The 24,516-nt window shown below is 43.3% G+C and overlaps 1 protein-coding gene across 1 annotated transcript in view; it reads right to left on the reverse strand.

Moving 5' to 3' along the window:
- Window positions 1-24,516, reverse strand: part of TTC28 (tetratricopeptide repeat domain 28) — a 538,163-nt gene that overhangs the window by 35,890 nt on the left and 477,757 nt on the right. The window contains exon 13 of the mRNA XM_004690666.2: window positions 4,664-4,804. Coding sequence (XP_004690723.1) covers window positions 4,664-4,804 — 141 coding nt within the window. The remainder of the gene's footprint in view (window positions 1-4,663; window positions 4,805-24,516) is intronic.

Here is a 24,516-nt window from a genome sequence, read left to right on the forward strand (position 1 = left end):
GACCCGAGGGTCTCATTGGCAAACTGCATTTGCAGGGACAGTGTGTAGCCTGAGAGCCAGAGGGATGCAGAAGGTGCAGCTTCAGACAAAACAGCTCTTTCCAGACCTTCCTTTCCACACGAAGCACCCAGGAACTTGGTTCAAACACAGATCAAATGGGTAGGTCTGGGCTTGGGCCTCCGAGGCTCTCTGTGCCCATCTCCAGCAGCGCTGGCAGCACGTGTATTTTATATAAACTTCCTTGTTCTACTTTTCTTTTCCCTCTATTTTTTTATACATTTATTATTCTGGTAGCAGCTGTATGTTTTGGTAAATTGTATTAAATAAATTCTGGAACAAGAAAGTGAATATATAAACAAGGGATAAGGAAAACATTATTTATAAATTAAATCATGCCTTAAAATATACTGGCAAGCTTGATATTAGATGAAAACTGTGGGGAATCCTTTGCATCACGAAAAAACTTGTCACCACCCCGGTGGGCTTGATTTGGGTACTTCGAATGTCACACCTGCAGCGCATTTGCACTGTCTGGAGAGATGCACAGCCGGGTGAGCACCTGTGCTGGCACCCAGGCTGTGGGCCTGGAAGGCGCCGCAAGGTGGTGCACGGCACAGCCCACGGTGGAGAGGCAGCACCAGCGGCGCCTTCTGACAGATGACACCAGGACAGATTCACCTGCCCGAGGCCCAGGCACCGCGGGCAGCTCTGGAACAGCTGGGGGCAGGGACGGTCTCTGCCTGGAACCAACACCATGAGGAGGTGACCAATGGGGCGGCTGGCTCAGGTCAGAGTTAGAGAGACCCTGTCTGGGAGAGCAGGAAGGTAGGCCAGAGTCCTGGCCTGGAGGCATGAGACCACCAGCGAAGAGCAGAGGGCAGGGCCACAGGACCCAGCCAGAAGCTGAGTGTGGAACCTCGGGCTCAAAGCTGGGCTGCTGCTATGACTGATACCCAGTAGGGTCATCACTGCATGGATTAAGTCTCTGGGATCTGGTGAGCAGGGAGGGGGCGGCAAGGGGAGGCAGCACCGAGCTGTATGTCTCTATCAGGCTGCAGGGGGAGATCTGGTTTGAAACGTGAATGATATACCCCACTAAGCAGTGCCGCAGGAACCTCAGACACAGTGCCAGAAGAGACAGCACCATTACAACACAGCAGGCTCTACCCGCTCGTCATCACACCTGTTAGAGCCGCTCCATCAGGAGCATTTTACTCCTACTTTCCCAGTAAGAAAAAAATGGCTCAAGGTCACCTACTAGTGCAAAGTAGAGTCAGGCAGGTTTCAAGTCTGCCTGCCCCAAAGCCCAGGGTTCCTCTGCCCGCTACGTGACTCACCACAGGACAAAGCCAAGACCAGGGAACATGGGGATAAATGGAGCCCGCAGGATCCTGTACGCCCGGTCTACAATCCATGCACAGCTGCAGGCTAGAGCAGGAGTGACACGTTTATAAAGACCCAGAGCCACACATCGCCACAGATGCACACGTGGCAGGAACTTGGAGCAGGCCACAGGCCTCCCAGTTTCCAGTTCAGGGGCTGGACAGACCCTGTGAGGATATACACCTTTCTTTCCAGTCACTCCTGCCCACATCTTTAGAAGCTCAAGCTTCCTATGGGTGCACACCGCATCCCACCCATCTCCACTGCAGGCTTTCGCTCATGGGTTCGGAGGACAGGTGGGCTCTGGGAGCACTACTCCCAACTGCCAACATGACAGGCAGGAAAAGGCAGACACCACTGATAGCCCCGCTCCAGGCTCCCTGGCTTCTGAGAGCCAAGATGGCCCTCTGTGGCATTCCCAGACACAGGGCGCCAGAGCCTGGGGGATTAGAGAAATCCAACCTGGTCTGACCTGGGGTGAGGGTACTATGGCCTGTGCTGGCTGCACCCGGTAATCCTGTTGGGAGTGCTCTGCCCAGCAGGCAGCCTCCTGGAGGGGGAGTCAACAAGTGACTGAGCCATGCAACCTATGCACTAAGAAGGGCACCTGTCCACTCAACCCACCTGTGGGCAGGGAAACAAGGTCACAGTGGGCCGCTCTCACCTGCCCTCCCCTTCAATCTCTTCTCTCCAGGCCACAATTGGAGAAGATGGCCCCAAGGAGTGGTGGCTTCTTTCCCTTCTTCTTACAGGTCCCCAGATTTTTGTGTGAGTGATTTCTATTGAGGGACTCAAGAGGGGTCTCCCTTGCAGAATCCTCCACTCCATCTTTTAGATGCAGATAGGGGATGGAGGAGCTGAGGTGCTGGCTGAAGTCCAAGAAACTTCAGGGAGGCAGGGAGGGTTCTTACCCACTGTGGCATGTCTCTTTAGAGCAGGGCACTTTACACATCTTTACCTTTTGTATTTCTTGCCACCAATCTCTAAGAACAGGAAAGTCCCTCTCCACTCATACAAGCCATATGAGATTTTAAAAATTCTTGATAACAGAAGCCAGAACATTTCTTTGGAATGTGGGTCGTAATTAGTCCTGGATGGACACACCTCCCATACCAAGGTACCTTGGACCGGGAATCCAGGTAAGCCTGTCCCATCTCCCTCCTCTCAGTAATAAATGTGGCTTGCTGATGGCTACCAGGTTCAGGCACACACCTCATACCATTACCATCTGGGTATACAGCACATAGAGCCACACACAGATACCCTCCTTCAGTCCTCACATAACTCCCAAAGCATCAGGACAGAAACCTCGGAGGGCTCCTGCTCTGCTCTGTGTGGCCACACCAGGATCAAAGTGTTAAACGAGAGAAGGGCCCTTGTTATCCCTCATTAAGGAACCTGCTTGAACTTGACATGCACATGCGCTTTCTTCCAAAGTGCACAGGCACAAAGAAAAAAGTGGTTGCAGAGACCTCAAAAAACAAAGGCAGAGCAAAGCTAGTTCCTGAAGTGACCAGAGAGAAAACTTTAAGCCAGTTTTTGCTTGACTTGGATTAGTTGCAACAGCCTCGTTGTCAAACCAGCCCAGTGCCCTGACCCAGCAACACAGGGCCAAGGGACGTGTGGACAGAGTGTGGCAAAGAGGGGAGGTGCATTGCTCTAGCACACAAGGCTGCTTCCTCTGCACCCCCATGGCTCTAGGGGATCTGACCCTGCAAGCCCTAGGTCAGGAATCTACAAAAAAATCACCGAGTCGGTACAAGGCCTGGATCCCAGTCAGGCATGACTTGATGCCTCACTTTATGTGGTGCCTGAGGTTTGGGGCCGGGGGGGGGGTTTGACTTGGTGTACCTTACTACAGGGGGTCCCGACCACCTGATCATCTGCCCTTAGCACTGTTGTATGCAGGACATGTGGTAGAACAGGAAGAGGAAGGATCACTGAGGCCACAACCCAAGGAGACTAACGCCAGCTGGCTGCACAGGCCCATACAATTTCCACCCCTTCCTAAGTTCACCCATCATGCTGCCTTAGTTAAATTCAGTACTGTCCTACCCCTTTATTCAAAACAGTAGAAACTCATGTATTTAGTGTCTCTGAAGCATTAGGAAGCCTGCTATTATAGTTTGAATTTAATCCCCACATGAAGGGAACCCTTAAAGGTATCAAGTTTGTCCCCATTTCTACAATGAGGAAACTGAGCTGGCAGCATGAAATAGGCCTCACACAGTGACCCAGCTGGTAGTGGGCAGACCAGAGCCTGTGACCCAAGCATTGAGTCTGGGGGAGTGGAGCCTCAGCACCCACCTCCCACACTCGCTCATGTCCCTACATGTAACTACAAGCCAGGGGGGCACCTGTGAAGGGGTGAGACAGACAACTGAACATGAGGCCATGAATCAGCTTTGGCCTCCTTTCAACCAAGCTGCCCTTGGCTCCTTCCCAGCCAGTTCACCCCTGGGAAAATAAACACGTCTGTCACCCTGACAGCATCGTAATGAGGGGAAGCTGGGGCCAGAGTAGGACAAACAGGCACAGAATGCCCCACCCAGCGCACAGCCATGTCCCTCCTATGTTCTAGGCTTCATCTGCTGCCCTTAAAGACAGGCCCTCGGGCCATGGTGGGGACCTGAGAGAATGTAGGTTGTCTTTCTGGAAAGGGCTGTCCAAGTGTTATTGTCAAGACACCAGTGACACCACCCTCCACTCCAACTGCCTGGTCTTCTTTATCTGGATGCAGCTTAGCTGCCATCCTGAGAGAAAGAGGCAGGGCTGGGCCGGGCTGGTTGGCAATTTTAACTTCAGCTCATCTTAAAGCCACTGAAGCCTATTTAGGGAAGTAATGGAGAGATCAGGTTCCAGAGAGGAAGGGTGTACCTTTGTCTGCCATCTCTTCCTCTTGCCATGCTGTGTCCCATGCTCCCTGAGCCCCTCCGACTCAGGCTAGCATAATCAATACAGGTACACGGCCCATGACTTACCAGTAAAGAGGGCATAGCTCTGCTCTCCTTCCACACCCAAGTCAACTCTAGGCCTGCCTGCTCCTGTATCTCCCATCACAACCAAATGTGGATCATAGCATCAAGCCTGTCACCTGACCAGGAAGTGTCACATTGATGCCACCGCCCTGGGGAGCACATGAGGTGGTGTCGTGCTCACCTTTGCAACACAGCACATAGGCCAGAAGCCTTGGCCGCTGGGAGAAACATCAGCTGAACGCCCACTGTCTGCCTGAGACGCCCTGCCTGCACTGGGCCTGAGAGGTGGAGCCCACACTCACCTGTTAAAGAGGTTATTGCGGCGAACCATTCGCAGAAAGCCGGTAGGGTCGGTAACTGAGTTCAGTTTGTTGTTCATCTCTTCAAATTGCTGGTCCATGAGGTCTCCGGCTTCACTCTCTGTCTCACTGCTGGCACAGGCTCTGCAGAGAGATTGCACACAAAGTCAGTCAGAGAAAGTGCAGGCATTGATGTCAGTGTGAAGGTCCCAAGTCCTTCCATGGTCCAACAGACCTGTGGCAAAGTACCTCCAGTGTCTCCCTGCACCTTCCTTGGGCTTTCTGTGGTTCTCTTTTGACTAGCCTTTCTGGAGATGCACCCTGGCTGGCAGTTTCTGGCCATCACCCTCCTCAGCTGTGATCCCTGCAGAAGGGGACCTGTGATCTCTGCATCTTGCACAGCAAGAAACAGTTGCTGTGTCCGTGGTGGGCTGGCTCAAGTGAGAGGCTGTGCAATCCTTCTAGCATGAACTCCATTCCACACCATTCCAGAAACAGTAACTAAGCAACTACCATGTGCCAGGTACCATGCTAGGTTTGTAGGCACTCAGCCTAAAAGGGCATTTTCCAGATGAAAAGACAGACACACACAGTGGACACAATGCCAGGTAGAGGGGGCACTGTTGAAGCAGAGGCTTGAGAAACGTTGCTAAATGAAGTCCATCTTCCAAGTTCTACATGAGTATGTTACAATTTTTTTAATTAATAAATCCATGTTTCCCCTATGATAGATAGCCTGTAACAGACAACTCACAGTGTTAAATAAACAGAAATACCAGGGGTGTCTTGATTCATCAGCAGAACTGAAATGACAAAGAGCTTATTAAAGGTAAAGGCTGGGACTATGGCCCAGTGAGACCAAGACAGACGCCCCGGGAGCACTGCCTCCCACCCCCCGGCCCTCACGACCCTCCAAACACACAGAGGCAGACTCTGCATGGAGTGCTTAGCTTTGCTTGGCAAGATAATTATGTTCAGACTTTGTGGAAATGCTGAGTGACATCTAGTCCACAGGTAACTCTCAGCCTGCACCACATTTTTTTTTAAAGTTTCATTTGACTAAGGACTAGTGTGGAAGAATACAGAGAACCTGGCCATCAAAGACACTCACATGCTGGGAAGATGGGTCGGGAAAGGACAGACTTTCCCCAGAGGGAATTGGTCCTGCACATGGAGATTTTGGTTTCAGGTGAACATGACCTGCCTCAAATGACTGAGATGATGAACCTGTGATATCAGGATTTCATGACAAAAGAAAGACAAGGAATACTTCACTGAGTTGCCATGTACCTGAGAGGCAACATGTGAAGCTGCCTGGTAACCTTGACCACTCTAGGTGAACCTCAACATGGTCTGATGAAAAATACAACGTATGGACTTTACTGTACTCTCCTCTCCATCTCTAGACACATATTTAGTTTATCATTCTTCTGATATGTCTATGAGAGTTTCAGGCTCTAACATTTGAATTGATAGGCTGAGAAAAGCAAATTGTCTTCCCTAAAGTGGGTGTGCCTCATTCAACTGAATAGAACAAAAACATGTTCTTCAGGTAAGACTTCAGTCTTCTACCTTTAGACTTGGACTTGGACTGGAATGTACCCTAACAGCTTTCTTGCATCACCACCTGGCTGAATGAAGAATGTGGGACTTCTCAGCTTTCATAATTATATTTCTGTGGGGGGGTTGGGGAGGGGGCTGTGATTCCCCTACTGGTTCTGTTTCTCTGAACCGCCCAGGGTCATTCACCTGGTAAATGAGCATAGAATCCTAATTCGACCATGTTTCATGGAGTGAAGGTCATGCAAACACCTAGTCAGCAGGAATGGTTCCCAAGAGCTGAGCCCTAGAGAAACATCAACAGTGTAACAGTTGGGCCCTCCCTGGTGGCGCAGCGGGTTAAAGCACAGCACTGAGAAGCTAAAGCCACTTCCGCATGAGTTCGATTCCCGCCTACCCCGGAGGTGACCACATGGCGTGGCAGACCTCTCCTGACCCACCCGCTGCTCCCCTCAGCAGTGTACTTCGTCCATCTGCCTGTTCTGCTCCCCACTCTGTCTATGGTGAAGCCTCTCACCGCCCCTGAGCCTCTGGCCTGTACCCCAGTTCTGTATGCACAAATAAATCTATCTTTAAAAAAAAAAAAGTGTAACAGTCTCAGGGACATCAGAGTTATAATTTTTGGACCAGCCCCCTGTTTTCCACCCCAGAACCTCAATGATGGCTGATAAAGCCATTAGCTTGCTTTTCTTCCTGGCCCATACCATCTGGAAGTTAGCACAGTGCCTGTGCTAACAGTAGATGTACAGGAAGGAATTGCTGAATAAATAAGTGGATGATGATGTTGGAGAGCACTTTAGAGCATGCAAAGTATTCTTATATGGATTTAATTTTATTTATACAAAAGCCCTATGAGGAGGTTCTTATCAGCTCCAGCTTGTATCTGTGGAATTCAGAGTAGCCAAGGAACTTGGTCAAGGACAACCAAATGGTAGAGTGAACTTAACCCAGATTTGGTCTTTGGCACTGACTTCCCTTACCCCTTTGTGGGGGTCTAAGCTTCTTCAAACCTGCTAGGGTTTGACTAGGGTAGGGAGTGAATGAATATAGGAAGTGAGAGAAACCAGGACACTTCTGAGTTTTTAAACAAATCACCATGGCTGCCATCCTACTGGAGAGTAGAGAATGAAGTTTTATTCCTCTGGCTACCCATAAGTGTCAGCTGAATAGGAGAGCAGCCAAAGACTTGAAGTGTGGGCCCTACACAGAGACCCTGGTAAATATCACTCAACAAGCTCCTCTGTCCAGAGACACATTTGTCACGTGAATGTGACTGCCTGCTTGGAACTGAGAAATCTGCTTGTCATTCAGTGCTTTGCAAAGGGGAGAAGAATGGGCTGAAAGTGGTATCAGCTTCTATTATCTTACACTTCTACTTTTGCTGTCAACTATTGACTGAGTCCTGGAATCTCATGCTTCATAGGGATTTCTTATTTCCTGACTCTTCAAAGTATTAAGACTTAAGGAAAAACAAACAGGTGATGTCACAGATAATCTCCCATTTACAAAACAGTTCTCATCTATATAGTGGGGTTTCCAAAAGTGCCCTGTTGCCAGTAATCCTTATATCATAAACATGCCCTTCCCTCATTTCCTTGGGAGACTTTCTAGAGATGGCAATCACCTATTCTGATCACCAGAGGCCTGATTCTATCTACTATCATTCAACAATAATATCTGAGTGGGATAATTTCCAAGTACTGCAGAGGCTAAACAGAAGAGTCACATTTCACCTTCCTTCAAGGCATTGGCAGTTTTCTATCACTTAAGGACATGGCCAAGATGGGGTAAGAAGGAGGCAAGGAGTCATCAACATAAAAGTTTTCTTGCAATTAACTGCATCTGAAAAGTATTTTGAAGGGCAAACTTTGATATGTAGAGATTGGCAGAAGGGGGGGTATTTCCAGGCAGACGGAATGGTATTTGAAAAGTGTAGAGAGAAATAGTGAGAAGACTATTTGGAGTGCAGGAGAGATATAGCCCTAGCTCTCTGATTGGAAGACCAAAAATAGCCTTAGGAATCAAAAAGTATTGTTGAAATTAAAGTGAAGGAGCTGTTCAGGAAAGTGACCACACAGAACTGTTTATGAATTCCTGGATTTACTCCTGAGTTCCATGTGTGCAGATGTGGCCTTAAAGTCTTTGAATGAAATACAATATGAACCGCAGCCAATATCCTGTACAGTAGATAGTGTACCTGTGCAACAAACTTGACGAACATGGCACAAGACTTTGAGAATGGAACTTACATTAAAAGCTGGTCAAACCTTGCTCTAAACCCAAGCCAGATCAGCTGCCTACTATAACCAAAATATCAACATTTTCCATAAGAGTCAAACAAGACCCAGCATTTCATAACATAATATTCAAATTGCCCAGGATGGCAGCGGGGGCAAGAGGAGAGGCCCTATACTTCCAAAAATACAACCAATGATTATTATCTCAAGGAAATATTTTTTAAATCAAAATATCCAAGATGTAATCTCAAGTTATTCAACATAAGAAGTACCAGGACAATCTCAGCGTGCACAGGGAAAGACAATCACCAAATGTTTTTTGGAATTATGCTAAACTAACACACATATTGGGGTTACCTGACAAATTCTAAGGCAATTATCTAAAAATGTTTCAACAAGTAAGTCAATGACTCTTCAAATAATAGCAAGATAGAGGGCCTTAGCAGGGAAACAGAAGATACCAAGAAGCAGCAAATGAAAATTTTTGAATTAAAAAAATATAACTGAAATTAAAATCTCACATTAGAAGGTCAATAGCAGGATGGAGATGACAGAGAAAAATCAATGTACCCAAAGATAGAAAAGCAATAAAGATGATTCAATCTGCTTAAGAGAGAGAAAAATAATTTTTTTCTGGTCAGTGAACAATCCCAAGATCTATGGTTCAAAACAAAGAGGTATAACACTCAAGCTTCAGAGGTCAACAACAAAAGAGTATACAGTAGGACAAAACTGAAGGAATAATGGCTGAAAAAGTCTCAACTTTTATATTAGATATAAGAAGCTGAATAAACCACAAACAGAATAGACCCTAGGAAATTTACAACCAGACGTCATATTCGAAGTATAAAAAACTAAAGACAAAGGGAAAAAACTGTGAAATCAACCAGAGGGAAAAGGATATATTATGTATACAGAAAACAGCAGTTCAAATTACCATGGATTTCTCAACAAAACTATGGATACCAGAAGGAAATGGGAAAATATTTTTAAAAGAATGATCAACCCAGGATTTCACACTTGGTGAAAATGTTCCTCAGAAATGATGGTGAAATAGACATTCTCAGATAAAGGAAAACTGGCATATAAAGGTTGGCAAAAATACTCTTAATATGTTTGCCTGCCTCCTCTTCATACCTGTTCAATCTACTCTTTCCTGCAAATAGGCAGGATCTGTGACTTGTCTCTAACTAACAGAATATGGCAAAAGTAATGGATGCCACTTGTGTGATTTTGTTATGTAAGACCACATTTTATGAATTACTAACAAATCTTCTATTGTCCTTGTAGCTCACACACCTCAGTGAAGCAATTACCATGCTAGAAAGAGAAAGGCCTATACGGTAAGTAACACAGAGAATTCTGACCAATCGCCAGCAAGAAATGGAGACTCTTAGTCCATCAAGCTAAAAAGAAATAAAATCTGCTAATAATCATGTGAGTTTGACAGTAGATTATTCTCTAATTCCAACTGAGTATTCAGACAAGACCTCAGTTATGACTGACACTTTGCAATCTCAAAGAGACTATAAAACAGAGGTCCCAGCTAAGCCATGCCAGGATTCCTGACCCATACAGCTATCTGAAAAGTAAATTTGTGTTGCTTTACGTCACTAAATTGGTAGTAATTTGGTGGTCAGCAATAGTTAACTAATATAAAAACTAAGAATATTCACTGCCAACCTGATTTATTCTAAAATAATTGCTAATGGAAGTAATCCATATAGAAATGAAATAATAATAGAAGAAAGGAGGATAACAGAGATATTAAGTGAACAACTATAACAAGTTATTCTACTAACTTGTATGATAGAGTTTTAATTTATCCCTATATGATAAGAGTTTTAATTTATGTAGACATAGTAAGACAAATACAAAAGGTTCCCATGTAATAATAAACTCTCCACATTTCATTTCAACTAATAAAACATAAATCAAAAATAGATTAATGCAAATATATAAAAGTATATATGTATACTTTTCAGTTTGTATTGTAATATAATATCTTGTAATCTCCGGAGCAACTGTTAAAAAGCTATAAAATACAGTCAAAAGTGCAAGAGATAAATTGAAATGCATAGTTGAAAGCTGCTAAAGAATAAACCTTAGAACTTGTCATTGTAAGAAAAAAAATTTGTAACATAGTATAATGAATGGTAACTACACGTATTATGTCAATCTTCTTGCAGTGCATACAAATAATGAATTCTGTTGTATAACTAAACTTAATATAATGATATAAATCAATATCTCAATAAAAAGGGATTACCAAAAAGTCCAAATAACATAAAAGAAGTCAGAAAAGGGGAAGCAGGAATGAAAAATAAAGACAAACAGAAAGCAAACATTAACATGGCATACATAAGTCCATAAGTCCACACATCCATAATTATATTAAATGTAAATGGGCTAAACACAGAGCGTAAGCTTATTGTAGGGAAAATGCTAATCAAAACCACAATGAGATACCACCTTTGAAAATGGCTCATAAACACCAGTAACAAGTGTTGAAGAGGGTGTGGAGCAAAAAAAGAACATTCTTATATTGTTGGTGGGAACGTAGCCTGGTTCTGCCCCTATGGAATGCATGCAGAAATTCCTCAAAAGACTAAATATGGATCTTGCCTATGACCAGAAATTTTACTCTTTGGTATCTACCCAAGGAGCACAAAAATATTAATTCAAAAGGAAACATGCACGCCTATGTTTATTGCAGCACTATTACAACAGCCAAAATATGGAAACAACCTAAATGCCCCAAAACAGGTGAATGGATCCAGAAAATGTGGTATAAATACACAATGGAATACTACTTAGCAATCAAAATAAACTCATATAACTCTTGCCACTTGGGGCAACATGGATGGAGCTGGAAGTGACTATGCTAAGTTAAATAAGCCAGGAAGAGAAAGATAAACACTAAAGTATGTCACTTATATATGGAATATAGAGAAAGTCAAAGGGTAAGACAAAGACAAACATTAAGACAAATACTTGAAAGCTGACCACAGATCTAAGGTATCCATAAGGGGAGGGAGATGGGGAGGATGAGGTGGGGAGGAGAAGAAAGAAGAAAGAGCACAATGGTCTATGGTGGAAGACTAACAGTGCTTTAGTGATGGGAGTGCTATAATGACTATATCTGAGGTGGGGAAATCCTATACTGTCCAATGCAAAGAAGGTTGTAAAACAATGGTACTTCAGTCACACACAGACACTTAAATGCATACACAGAAACACATGCAAATATACATGTACATACACACATACTGACTGACAGAATGGAATTGACTTAATTAAATGCTTCTATAAGAAATTCACTTCAAATATAATTCTATAAGTAAGTTAAAAGGATACAACAAGATAGATAAAAGACTATATAAAAACACCTGAAGTGGGTTATATTATATGAGCATAGGTTTCAAAGCAAAGAAAATTACCAGGGTTAAAGAAGCATATTACCCAATGATAAAAGGACCAGCTCATCAAGAGCTTAAAATAACATGGAATATGTACTTACCTGTGAACAGTGGTTCAAACTATATAGAACAAAATCTGATAGAACTGAAAGAAGAAATGGATAAACTGATAAATTTTAATACTCCTTTCCTGGCAGTTGATGGAACTGGCAAACATAATCAGAAGAAAATCAACAAAAATAGGGAAAACTGAACAATACCATTAATGAAATAGATATAATTGACATTTAGAGAATAACTCAAGCTACCAACAGCAAAAAACATTCTTTCAAATGCACACAGAACCATCCCCCAAAATAGATCATATTCTGGATCATAAAACTAAAAGTTTAAAATAATTGCAGAAATCATGCAAAATATGTCCTCCTGCCACCATGGAATAATAGCTGAAAGTAAAAAAGGTAACCAAAAAAATCTCCAAACACTTGGAGTTTAAATAACACACTTCTAAATAACTGTCCAAAAATAAGTCTCAAGGGTAGTTAGAAAAATATTTTGATCTGAACAAAATTGAAAATATAACATAAAACTTGGGGAATGTAGGTAAAGACTTAGAGATAAACATATAACATTAAATGCTCATATTGGAAAAGAAATGTCTGATAATAATCTTAACTTCCATGTTAATAAGCTAGAAAAAAAATAGAATAAGTCAAGCAAGCAGGGGAAATAAAAGTGCAAAAATCAAAAAAACTTAAGAAGACCGTAAAATATCTTTTCATAAAATTTATGAAACAGAATGCTGGATCTTTAGAAAAAAAAGTTGATAAGTGCCTCGCCATTCAGATCAAGAATAGAGAAAGCAAAAGCTATCAATATCAGGAATGAAAAAGAAAAAAATCACTATTTAAATTAAAAGAATAAGAACTTAAAAGAATAAGAGAACACTACAAACAACTTTACATATATGGTTTCAATAACGTAGATGAACTGGACCAATTACTCTCAACTATAAAACTCATCCAAAGTGAAATAAAGTGAGTTGTCCTTTAACTAGTAAAAATTATATTCATAGTTGAAAAACATCCAAAAAGAGATATCTGCAGGTCCAGATGGTATCAATGGTAAATTCTACCAAACATTTAAAGAAGAAACAATACTAATTTTATACAGTCTCTTCCAGAAACTAGAGGAAAGACTAATTCCTAACCCATTTTATGACACTTGGTTACTGATACCCAAGGCAGACAAAGATAATATGGGGGGAAAGACTAAAACACATGTTTATATCAATTAATGCAGAAAAGCATTTAAACAAAATCAAACATCAACTCATGAAAAAAGCTTATGAACTAGGAGTATAAAAGACTTCATCAACCTAATAAAGGGCAGCTACAAGTTTTAAGGTAACATCATACTTAAAGTGAAAGACTACTTTCTTTGGGGATCAGGTAATTATGTCTGCTCAAGTTATCCATAATGAACACAATACTGGAAGTCTTAGCCAGTGCAGAGGCAGGAGAAGGAATTACAAGGCATAGCAATTGAAAAGGAGAAAAGATAATGTCTGTTTACAGAAGACAGGATTATCTTTGTGTAAAATGTCAAGAATTATAAAAGAAAACTCCTTGGACCCTTGAGTGAGTTTTATAAGGTTGCAGGACAGAAGATCAACACACCAAAAGTAACCATTTCTATACAAATAACAATTGCAAGATTTTAAATAACCCCACTCTATAAGAGCTCCAAAAATTAAATACTAAGTTATAAACCTAATAAAACATGTACAAAAGCTGTTTACTGAAAATCACAAAATACTGATAAAAAACCCAAATATTTAAATAAATGGTGAGACATACCATATTCATGGAATTTACAATTCAAAATAATACAAAATATTTCCCAAATGGATGTGTAAGTTTAACATAACTTCAATCCAAATCTCAAGAAAATTTTGTGGCTATAGAGAAGCTACTTTAAAATTTACATAAAAAAGGCAAATGAACTAAGGTAAAAAAATTCTCAAGAAGTAGAATAAAGTTAGAGAAGTGATTCTACTAGTTGTGAAGACTTATTTTAAAGCTATTGTAACAAAGATACTGTGGTATTGGTAATGGGATAGACACATACATCAGTGGAACAGAAAAGAGCCCAAAAGTAGACACATCCAAATTCAGCCAATTCCTTTTTGACAAAAGTACAAAGATAATTTGAGAAAAAGATATCTTTCCAAATGGCTTGGGAACAAGTACACAATTCACACATAAAAATGAACGTTATAAAATAAGCCTCAGACTGACCCTCAAACTTTACACAAAAATTAATACAAAATGAACTAGATCTAAATAAAAAACTAAAATTTTTAGAAGTATGAGAAAAACTTTGTTGACCTGGGTTAGTGACAGATTTCTTATTTTAGCAAAAGCATGATCTATTAAGAAATAACTGATGTCATAAAATTTTTGAACTTTTGCTCTGTGACAGTTAAAAGAATAAAAGGACAAGATATATATTGAGATAAAATATTTGTAAATCACTTATCTGTTAAAGGACTTATTGCTAGACCAGATAGAGCTTCCAAACTCAACAATAAGAAAATACATGATTCAATTTTAAAAATGTGCAAAAGACTTTAATAGTCAATTTACAAAAGAGCATGTAAGAATGGCAAATAAACATATACAGACATGTTTAATGTCATTAGTCATTAAAGCCATCACAAGATACCACTATATATCTATTTGAATGGCTTAAACTAGAATACTGACAATGTCAGGTGAGACAGATTTCCTAGAACTCTCATATTTTGCTGGCAGGGATACAAAATAGTAAAGTCATTCTGGGAAAGTATTTTTCAGGTTTTATAAAATGAAATTTATATTTGCCATATGACCCAGCAAGAATACTCTTGAGGAAATAAATTTATTTATTCTATTTGCCCTAAAAAATGTAAACTTATATTCTCATAAAATCTGTCAGTGAATGTTTATAGCAGTTATTAGTCATAATTGCCCCAAACTAGAAACAACCCAAAAGCCCTCTGGTGAGTGAATGGACAAGCCACTGAGTGTCTACACTGCATCAACAGTTCATTCCTTAAGTACTAAAAGGGAAATGCACTACTGACACAGTCAGTAAAATGGATGATTCAAAACTTTAGATTGACTGAAATAAGCCACTGTTAAAAGGTATGCCCTACATGGTTTGATTTATATGACATTCTCAATAAAAAAAAGAGAACAGAACTGGTCTGTGTTTGCCAGGGGTCCAGGATAGAGAGAGGCATAGGACTTTCCTTGGTCTTTTTACCTGTCCTACCCTCTGTGCCTGCCTAACTCTCTCTAGCACCTCTTCCCTGTGGCTCTCTCCAGTACAGGATTCCTGCTCACACTGGGGGTCTTTCTACTCCTGAACCCCTTGAGAGAATTAGAGGTATCTGTTCTTGCTCCAGACAGTGGCTCACCAGACAGAGTTCTGGCTGGACTCCTCCTTAGTTCCCTGCATATGGTGGGGTGCAAAGCTGATGTTTAGAACATCTCAGTGAGGGAGAACAAAAGAGCAAAAAGTTAAAGTCAGTACAAGCTACGCTCAGTACAAGGCATGGGTCCTGGTGCAGGCCTGGGTGGGGAACTAGAGGGAGGGAGTAGTCTAGAGCTTCTCCACAGTGCCCACCTGCACTGTTTGCATCTGTTCCTGGGGCTGTGTGAGGAGCCCAGCCTCTGCCTGCTCTGGGGAATGTAAATCATGTCATTACCAGAGGCAGGCTCCAAAATGCTGTTCATTTGCAGCTTTCCCCAGAGGGATAAAAATGGCCTATGAATCAAGCACCACGGAGCGGTGCCAGAGCTCATCCTCTGCTTTCAGGGACAGGACTTGGCAAGAGGCTCCAGAGAGGATTTCCACTGCAAGCATGGCTGCTGATCTCTCCAAGTACACACGCTCCATCATTCCTCTGACAGTTGCAACTGAAGCTCCACACAGGCACACTTATTTATGTCTCAACATCCTTATGCTAACTCAGTCTTTCTTTATCTCCCGCCCCCCACCTCTAGGTTTCTTTTGCATTGACGACTAGTTATTTGCTAGACACCAACCACTTGAACAATAAAGCTAGAAATGATGGGTGAGAAGCCCCATCTTTAGTTTCTGGCACACAGGGTCAGGACATGCTCCTGTACAACCAGCCCTATTTCTGAAAGAGTGGGATCAAGGGCAGCAAAATGCCCCTTCTTACAAACAAAATACCTCTTTACAATGGACAAAACTTGGGGAGGCAGGAATTAGTTCATTTGCTGCTGCTGTGTACAATCATTGTAGGTTTCCTGATCATGAGAAATCAGGTCTGTGCTAGCAATATTTGTTAACAGGATTCCAGAACTAGGGGTGAAGAATATCTCAGAGCCCTGAAAAGATGCACAGATAACAAGTACCGGGGCATTAACTGGGCTTTGCAAAGCCAGTCTGATACTAGCTGATGGAAGAAACAAAGCAAAACATTTATCTCAGACACCAGAATGCCAGACACTTAAAAACATGGGACTTAGGGTAGTCAAAATTTCTGAGAACTCGAATTTTCCATGTGAATTATTTGCTAGTTCTTGTTTGCTTTTTTTCAGAGTAATCATATCTTTTTTTTATAACAGTTTATTTTTACATCATTTTGTACATTTTTTTTAATCTTAATTGTAATCCCCGCGGGTTTCCCATCACCAAGTCATACGTGTGCCATCACCATAGTCCTGTGCACTTCCCTCCTCACCCCCCATTTTTGATCCCATTCCCCACTCTACCCCCACAAAATGTCTCTGGTATATGGTTGTTCATTATTCTTGTTATTTTCTTGCCTGGTCCATTATACTCCTGCTATGAGGAAAACCATCCGATATTTTTCTTTCTCTTTCTGGCTTATCTCACTAAGCATGAGCTTTTCCAGCTCCATCCAAGTTGCTACAAAAGACATGTGTTTCTCTTTTTTGGTTGCTGAGTAATATTCCATTGTATATATGTACCACATCTTTTTAATCCAGTCATCTACTTTTGGGCATTTGGGCTGCTTCCATGTTTTTCCAATTGTAAATAAAGCAGCAATAAACATGGGGTGCAGGTATCTTTTTCAATCAGTGTTTTTGTGTCTTTTGGGTAGATACCTAGGAGTGGGATTGCTGGGTCGTAGGGAAGTTCCGTGTTTAGCAGTTTGAGGAACCTCCAAACAGTTTTCCATAGTGGTTGTACTAGTTTGCATTCCCACCAGCAGTGCAGGACAGTTCCTTGTTCTCCACATCCTCGCCAACATTTGTTGTTGCTAGTTGTTTGAAGATGTGCCATTCTCACTGGGGTGAGGTGGTATCTCATTGTGGTTTTAATTTGCATCTCCCTTATTATGAGTGATGTTGAACATGTTTTCATATGCTTGTTGGCCATCTGCATTTCCTCTTTGGAGAAGTGTCTTTTTAGCTCCTCTGACCATTTTTTGATGGGGTTGGATTTATTTTTGTTGAGTTTCATCAGTTCTCCATATATTTTTGTGATCAGTCCTTTAGCACTACTTTTGTGTGAGAAAATGTTTTCCCAATTAGTGGGCTGTCTGTTTGTTTTTTGTAATGTTTCTTTTGCTGTAGAGTAATCATATCTTTAAGATGAGTAGAACCTAGGGCTTACTTTTTTTTTTAAAAAAAGACTTTATTTATTCATACAAGAATGGGAGTGCAGGCCAGAGGTACAGGGAGTCATCAAGATGGTGGGGAGCAGAACAGACATATCTACTGAAATACCCTGCTGAGAGGAGCAGTGGGCAAGACAGGAGAGGTCTGCTGTGCCAGGTAGATCAGCTCCCTGGTCAGGGACTAAACTCAGGTGGCAGTGCTGGTGATAGCTTGATAATACTGAGACTTTAAACCTTGGACCACCAGGGAGGCCCTAGTGCTTACTTTTAGAGACAGCAAGGAAAAGGGGAGTAGCAAAAAGCACCCCACTCACATAGAAGAATCCAAGAAACAGGGATTCTGATATGAATCTTTAAATAGGAAAATAGGCTAAATATTCAGCATAGGAGGAAAGGGTAGTGTACTGGACGGCTTTGGGGCATCAGCCTTGATCTTAAAAATTCTACTCTGATCATGAGTTAGCAGGGAGAGTTCCCAGTACCAAGTTTATACATGATGACCCACACTACTGACTGGACCAGAGGCAGACATCTAATAAGCTGAGCCTATTAGATTCCTTTCCTCAAAATTCATGCTCAGCAGTGCAATCATGTGTGAGCGCAGGGGGTGTTTTGGGTGCCATTCTCCCACTCTGGAACTAGGAACAGAAAGCAATTTGTACCTCCCACTACACACTGAAGATCTGTAGTAGTAGGTACAAAGGGCAACAGCGGGGCAGTAATGAAAATTGTGCAGCCCAGTTTTCCTCTTCTGTTCCAGATCTGTCCACAGACTTCATGGGACTCCTCATCTCCAAAACACTCCCTTTAATATAAGCAGGGTTATGAGAGGGTTGTTGTAGGAGGAGAGGTAGAGAAAGGTGGAGAAGTATCCACAGAGACCTGTGTGGCTCACTGCACCTAAGTCTGTGCCACAGGTGCCCACATTGCTCAGGAATAGTTCCAGCCTTTAGGGCACAGAGTGAAAAGTCTGCTTAAGATGATCATTTGTATTAACAACAGAAAAGGCCTCTGCTCTTTGGGATCCAGAACAATGTGTGATTTTAACTCAGAAGCATTTTATGAGTATTCTGCTTTAGTTCATGCCCTGGAATTATCTAGTCTGTACTTAAGTGTTAAGAAGAGGAACACTCTTCATTTCCTTCAGTAAACACAGTGATCAAATAAATGAGAAGGTTTCACATCCGTTAGCTCAATAGCCTGCTTGCATGAAAGACTGTAATTGATGTGAAGGCTCCATTACTTGGTCTTTCATGTTTGAAACCTTACTGAGAAAGTTTTGGCAGTGGAATCCTCCCCTTGTGAAGTGACTCTGGAACCTTTCATACCATGAATGTGGTGACTTTGTCACATCAATAAAGCCTAATTTCACCCATATGGATGCTGTGTGCTACAGTAAGAGCCAAAGCCCAGGGATCTGGAGACCCAAGTTCGAATCCTAGACCTCCTGGTCACTACTGTGTCACGCAGGCAAACAAACTTCTCCACAGGGGAAGCAGGAATAGTTAGAAGAGTGACAAAATGATGGGAGCCCAACCCCCGGGGGGAACCTGGCAGGCATTCAGTGGGCACTGCTTTCAATTCTGTGAACACACGTATATATTGTATGAGAATGAGACGCGCACACACCTGGACACCTGCAGGAAAGGTCGTCACCCAACTACACCAAATAATGGCTTCCAGTACCAAGTGCGAAACTTAAGTAGAATCCATTATAACAGGTAGACTAAAATCAAAATTGTGCTGGCCAATCTTGTTGATTTTCTTTTACCTCTAACCGTAAAATGTAATTGCAAAGAATATTTAAATATATTCACAGGCAATCAAGTGATAATGTAGCAGCCCCTCTGCCCCACCAGGGAACACTGCAACTACTGTAAAACCAGAGCAGTCCACATGGTAGCTGTGAGTGCACCTGCACGTGGATGTGTGTGTACCTACAAGCACAGGAAGCAGAATGGGAAGACGGAACCTTTCAAACACTAGCTGGGAGAGGCTCAGGCACTCTGCCTCACCCCTACATGTACAGATGAACCCATACCAGGATTCTAGGGTCCCCAGTTAGACTGTGGGTCAGAGGGGGCCAGAGAGAAGGGAGTGAGCTGACCTGAGAACCAAGTTCTTTGGGGAGAGATATCTCAATACAGTGAGCTCCCTCTTAAAGCCTCTGGGCCAGGAATGCAGGAACTTTCCTTACCTCAAGCCTGATGGAAGGTTTCTCCATGAGGTACCCCTCAGAGAGCTTAGCAATGGGCAGCCTGAGGTTGGGAGGGAAACTGGGGAGACGGTAGCCTGAGCCTTGCTGAGTGGAGTCTCACTGTTCCGCTCTGACCCCTGCTCAGCTTCTGTTTATTGGATTGTTTGGAAATCAACAACATGAAGGGTTTTTGGTTTCTGAGTTCACTTGTAGTTTAGAGCTATAGTTACTTCCTGTCATTAAAACTTAGCCACAGGAAGATACTAATATAAGACAATAAATTTTCATCTCACAAAGACAAGAAGGGGCTAATAATGCTACAGTTATTCTCACAAAGCTCTGATGGCTCAAATGACCACGGGCTACAAAACCTTCGTGTATACTGCCTGAAATAGTTGTTGTACAAGTAGTAAGTGTGTACATCAATGATAAAGCTGTGATCTAAGAGTGATTAGCGATTAAGTACACTGACATTCCTGTTCTCTACTCTTGTTTCACTGGAGTTTGCCAGGGCTCGGGATACAAGAGTGTCTCCTGTGACCAGATGATGTCCTCTGGGAGGGGAGGGCCAGCACAACTCATCTCTGGTTCTGTCTAGCCAGGACACCCGGACCTGTCAGAGGAGGTACACCATCAGATGCTCAAAGGAGCCTAAGGAAGACAGAGGACTAGTGGTCCAGAGAGTTCCAGGGCACCTCCAAAGAAGACCCACAAAGTGCAAGATTGCACTTTAAACACCTTCCAGATCCAGTTCCCAAAGCCACCTAGCCAAGCAAGAATAGCCCGATATTTTATGGGCCCTCTGGCTTGCAGCTGCACATTCCAGGTAAGTGTCATGCTCTGTCCTTGGCACTGGGTAAGCTCTACTTTTTGTGCAAGACCAGCTGCAGGCTAATGGGCAGAAGAATTCAAGTGGCCTCTTAATTTACTTGACACACAATATATCCTGGGCTTAGCTTCTCCTCTGGTCCAGGCATCCATATTTGGTGTGCAGGAAAGGAAGCGACCTTATCCTCTCTTGAATTCTTTCCTAGAGTTAGGCTTTTGCTCCCTTCTACTCCCCCAGAAGGGTTGGGACCTTGCATGCGGCACCACCATCCTGTGCATCAGGGCCCTGTGTACCGATTTGCCCACACAGAGATATTGTTCTTTCTGGATAAATCCATGAATGCCTGGGCTCCTGAGCTATGAGAAGCAAAGGTGGGGGAGTTGCAGTGTCAAAACATGCCACTCCCCCGACCAGAATATATTCATGCACCCAGATATTCCACAGGCCCTGCAAAGGACACGATGCTAAATGAGATCCCACAAAGCATAGGAGTCTGTGCCCCAGCCTAGGAAGAAAGCTGAAATGAGGATAGGGGTGACTCCTCCGTAAGCCAGAGCTGCAGTGTCAGTGCCAAAAGACACAGGGGTTGGGGAGCAGGACAGCATCTCCTCATCAAGGGAGATGCTCATGCCCTCTAAGAGACAGTGGCACTTGGGAAGAATCAAGGACTACTGATTTCAGTTTGGGCCAGGTAGGGGTGAAAGAGTAGGGCATTTGGGGTTGGTGGGAAGCAGTTAAAGCAAAAGAACACAGGTGGCATTAAGATGAAATGCACATTGTCAGAATACTCTTCCCCAAACCCATGAGTAGGCATTAACTATACAAGATGCCATCTGCACCCAGATGGCAGTGCAAAAACAAAGGGTTCCAGACCCGCCATGCAGCCCTACTCTTCGGGTCTCCTCTCTACAAACCAGGTGCTCTCCCTTCTGCCAAAACTCCTTGCAATGAGTCATGTCTCTGCTTTGCTCTGACTGCATCCTTGACATGGACTCTCCCTTCACATCACCCCGACGGACCCACATGTGGAGCCTGTGTGTCCCCTCCAACTAGCCCCACAGCTCCTCCCTTAGCCTCTGGCCAAGAGTGACCTCTCCCTCCTCCGGACTCAGGAGACTTGCATCCTTCATCTCTGCTGGCTTGTCAGATGGCCTGGCGCAGAGACAGAGGCCCTTTCTCACAGCTATGCCCAGAGAGCTCCGGCCCAACACAGAGTACTGCACAGGCCTCTGCGGCCTCTACTGGTTTGTCACAGCGCCAGGGAGATGCCCCACAGCAGCAGCAATGCCAGCAGTACCAACTTGATGTGGCTTCACAGCAAAACACCCCATGTCACAGGGCAGCTCCAGTACCCTCCCAGTGGAACCAAATCAGTCACTGGACAAAGAACATAGACTCCCTCAGCAAACAGTGCTTTCATAGCACTGTAAAATGCCTTTATACCATTTCCCTCCTCTCTTCTTGTGAGGTAACCAGAGAAAAGGAAATTGTACAAAAAGGACCATTTTAAAAGCAGGGCTAGGTTTGGGGTCAGAATCATGGCACATTGGGGGTGCTATGCCCTTGGAGCCTGGTCCTAATATCACGGTGTTTGGTCGAAGCAGGTTTGGTCAATCCTTTCCTCATCCATGCTGGGAACTGGTCAAGGGCACGTGGTGCTTCAGCCCACCACAGGCCATGTGATGTGTTTGCATGCACACAAAAGTACCTGCAGGGGGTGTATTTGTGAGGGGGGGGCATCTACAGGATGTGAAGTGAGGGCACAGGGTGTGTGGGTGTGTGGCACGCATGCTGCTTGAGGGGGGTATGTAGTGAGTGTGTCATGTCATTTTAGCTACGAGAGCTATGGCAAGAGTGTGTGAGAAGTGTGCATCTAACATCAAGTGCCCATCCTCACCCCTGTGGCTCCCAAGTCCAAAGGACGACAGAGGCAAAACGTGTCACTCACTATGGCTTGAAGCCAATGACCAGTGCTGAGTCCCTCTCACACTGACCTTGAGCACACTAGGTGGTAGGTAGATCTTAGGTCTGGAGCTCAGGCCCTTGTCTAAGATCACAAGCAGCAGTACTGCATCCAGGAGCAAGGCCTGCACTACCCCATGTCACCATTCCAGCTTCCAAGGGCTCGGATGCTGCCTGCGCCAGGGACAAGTCCTCCAAAGGCAATCAGGGCTGAGACGCTCCAAGCCACAGAGGAGGCTCCACTGCCGGCCCTCCCAGCAGGAGCAGCGGCTCCCATGTGCTGTGCATGCATTTTAATTTCATTTGATTCTGTGTTCTTGTGCAAAACAAAGGCTATTATAACTGAAAATGGTCTTCAGAGACCACCAGGAGACCTATTTCCTTCATTCAAAAACAGCCAAGAAGGTCTCTGGGAGGGACACGTGCACACATGATGTGCACACTCCATATCATTTAGGAGCATTAACATACGGAGGGATTTGAGCAGCGTGAGGGTGGTGTGTGGCATATGAACACACCCTTCACTTGCTGTTTAGGAGAGACCTGCCTGAGGCAGTGTTTTTAAAGATTCTTGTTTCTTAGAACTGCGATAATATAAGTTATATTAAAATGTTAAATCACTCCTTAACAAATGAAAAAAGTTGAGGATTTAGGATAATATGACTATTATAGCAAAGCTCCTATTGTGTCTGCTTGTAAAGGGAGTCCTGCAGCTAGACCTCCATGGAATGCTGCGAGAACACCCCTCAGAATTGCTCTAAATGCAACCAGCTCTAATATGTCATAACGAAAATGCATATCCTAATACAGTATGATCCCCTTAATGAGGAAAACTGGAAAGACTGTGGTAGCTTTATTTATAATCCTCTAAATCTAGGTAAACTGCACACATTTGAAATTTCTATACAAATAATATCACCAAGAACTACCAAACTGAGTCTTTTTGGCTGGATAATGAGACCACTTACAGAGAAAGTCAAGATATGAACAAAAGTTAGGCAAAGCTATGGGAAAAGGGGAGTTCTTTATCACATGGGGATGTAGAACCCTATGGGTAATTTTTAACACCCTAAATCTTTGTAAGGCCATACAATGAAAATAGAGAAACAAGAGTCCTGGGAAAGGTACCTCCCACACTCAGAGGAATTGTAGAAATCTGTGATCTCCCTCATCTCAGTGATGTGTTTTCAAAGTCTTATTTATTATTGTTTAAACTGAACTCCGGGTGCAAACAGTTCCCTGATTGCTTGCAGTGTCTGTTTCCTGAGAAGATGTCCGAGAACACTGGATTTCTGAAACAAGTCAAAGTAATAAGGGATTTTCTTTTGTTAATATTAAGGTCTTTTACCTAAACTAGGGTAGAACCTGCTCTCATTCATATTTTTTCTTTCCCCAGGCCCCACCACTCTCTCCTCCTCTTTCCCTCTCTACCACTCATATTTCCTCTCTCTCTAATTGGATTTTCTTAAAGGATCCATTTCCCTTTTATTCCAGATGCTCTCCATACAGAACTACACAAAAAGCCCCTAACTGGTGTCGTTCTTGTCTTTTTCTGCCACATTAACCCAGTAGGGGGTTTAACAGCTCAAGATTTTGAAAAGCTGTTGTCAAGTGGAGAAAGCCCCCAAATGCAACTTAAATGGTTATTAGCTAGTGGGAAATGTCCCCTGCATTCTAATACCCACATTTAAATAACAATAATGAAGAAAATAATAACAATAAGCATAAATTCCATGCCTTCACAGCCATGATTATACCCTACCATCAATCGCCCACACCAGCCAGGCTAATTTATATAGCGCCTAGGGGTGAGGGCATAGCTTTTGCCTTAGTGGGCACCCCTGATTTTTCAGCCAGCCAGCAGGGGTCGCCCAAGTCATCCAGCAACGAATTCGGAGCCTCCATGACATCCTGGATAATTCCTTTAAACAATCCAAAGCACAGACAAAAGAGCCAAGGGGGTTCCTTGCTCTATTAAAAGCGATGAAAC

This window comes from Condylura cristata, unplaced genomic scaffold (genome assembly GCF_000260355.1).
Source record: "Condylura cristata isolate star-nosed mole 26May11 unplaced genomic scaffold, ConCri1.0 scaffold00029, whole genome shotgun sequence".
NCBI classification, from domain to species: Eukaryota; Metazoa; Chordata; class Mammalia; order Eulipotyphla; family Talpidae; genus Condylura; species Condylura cristata.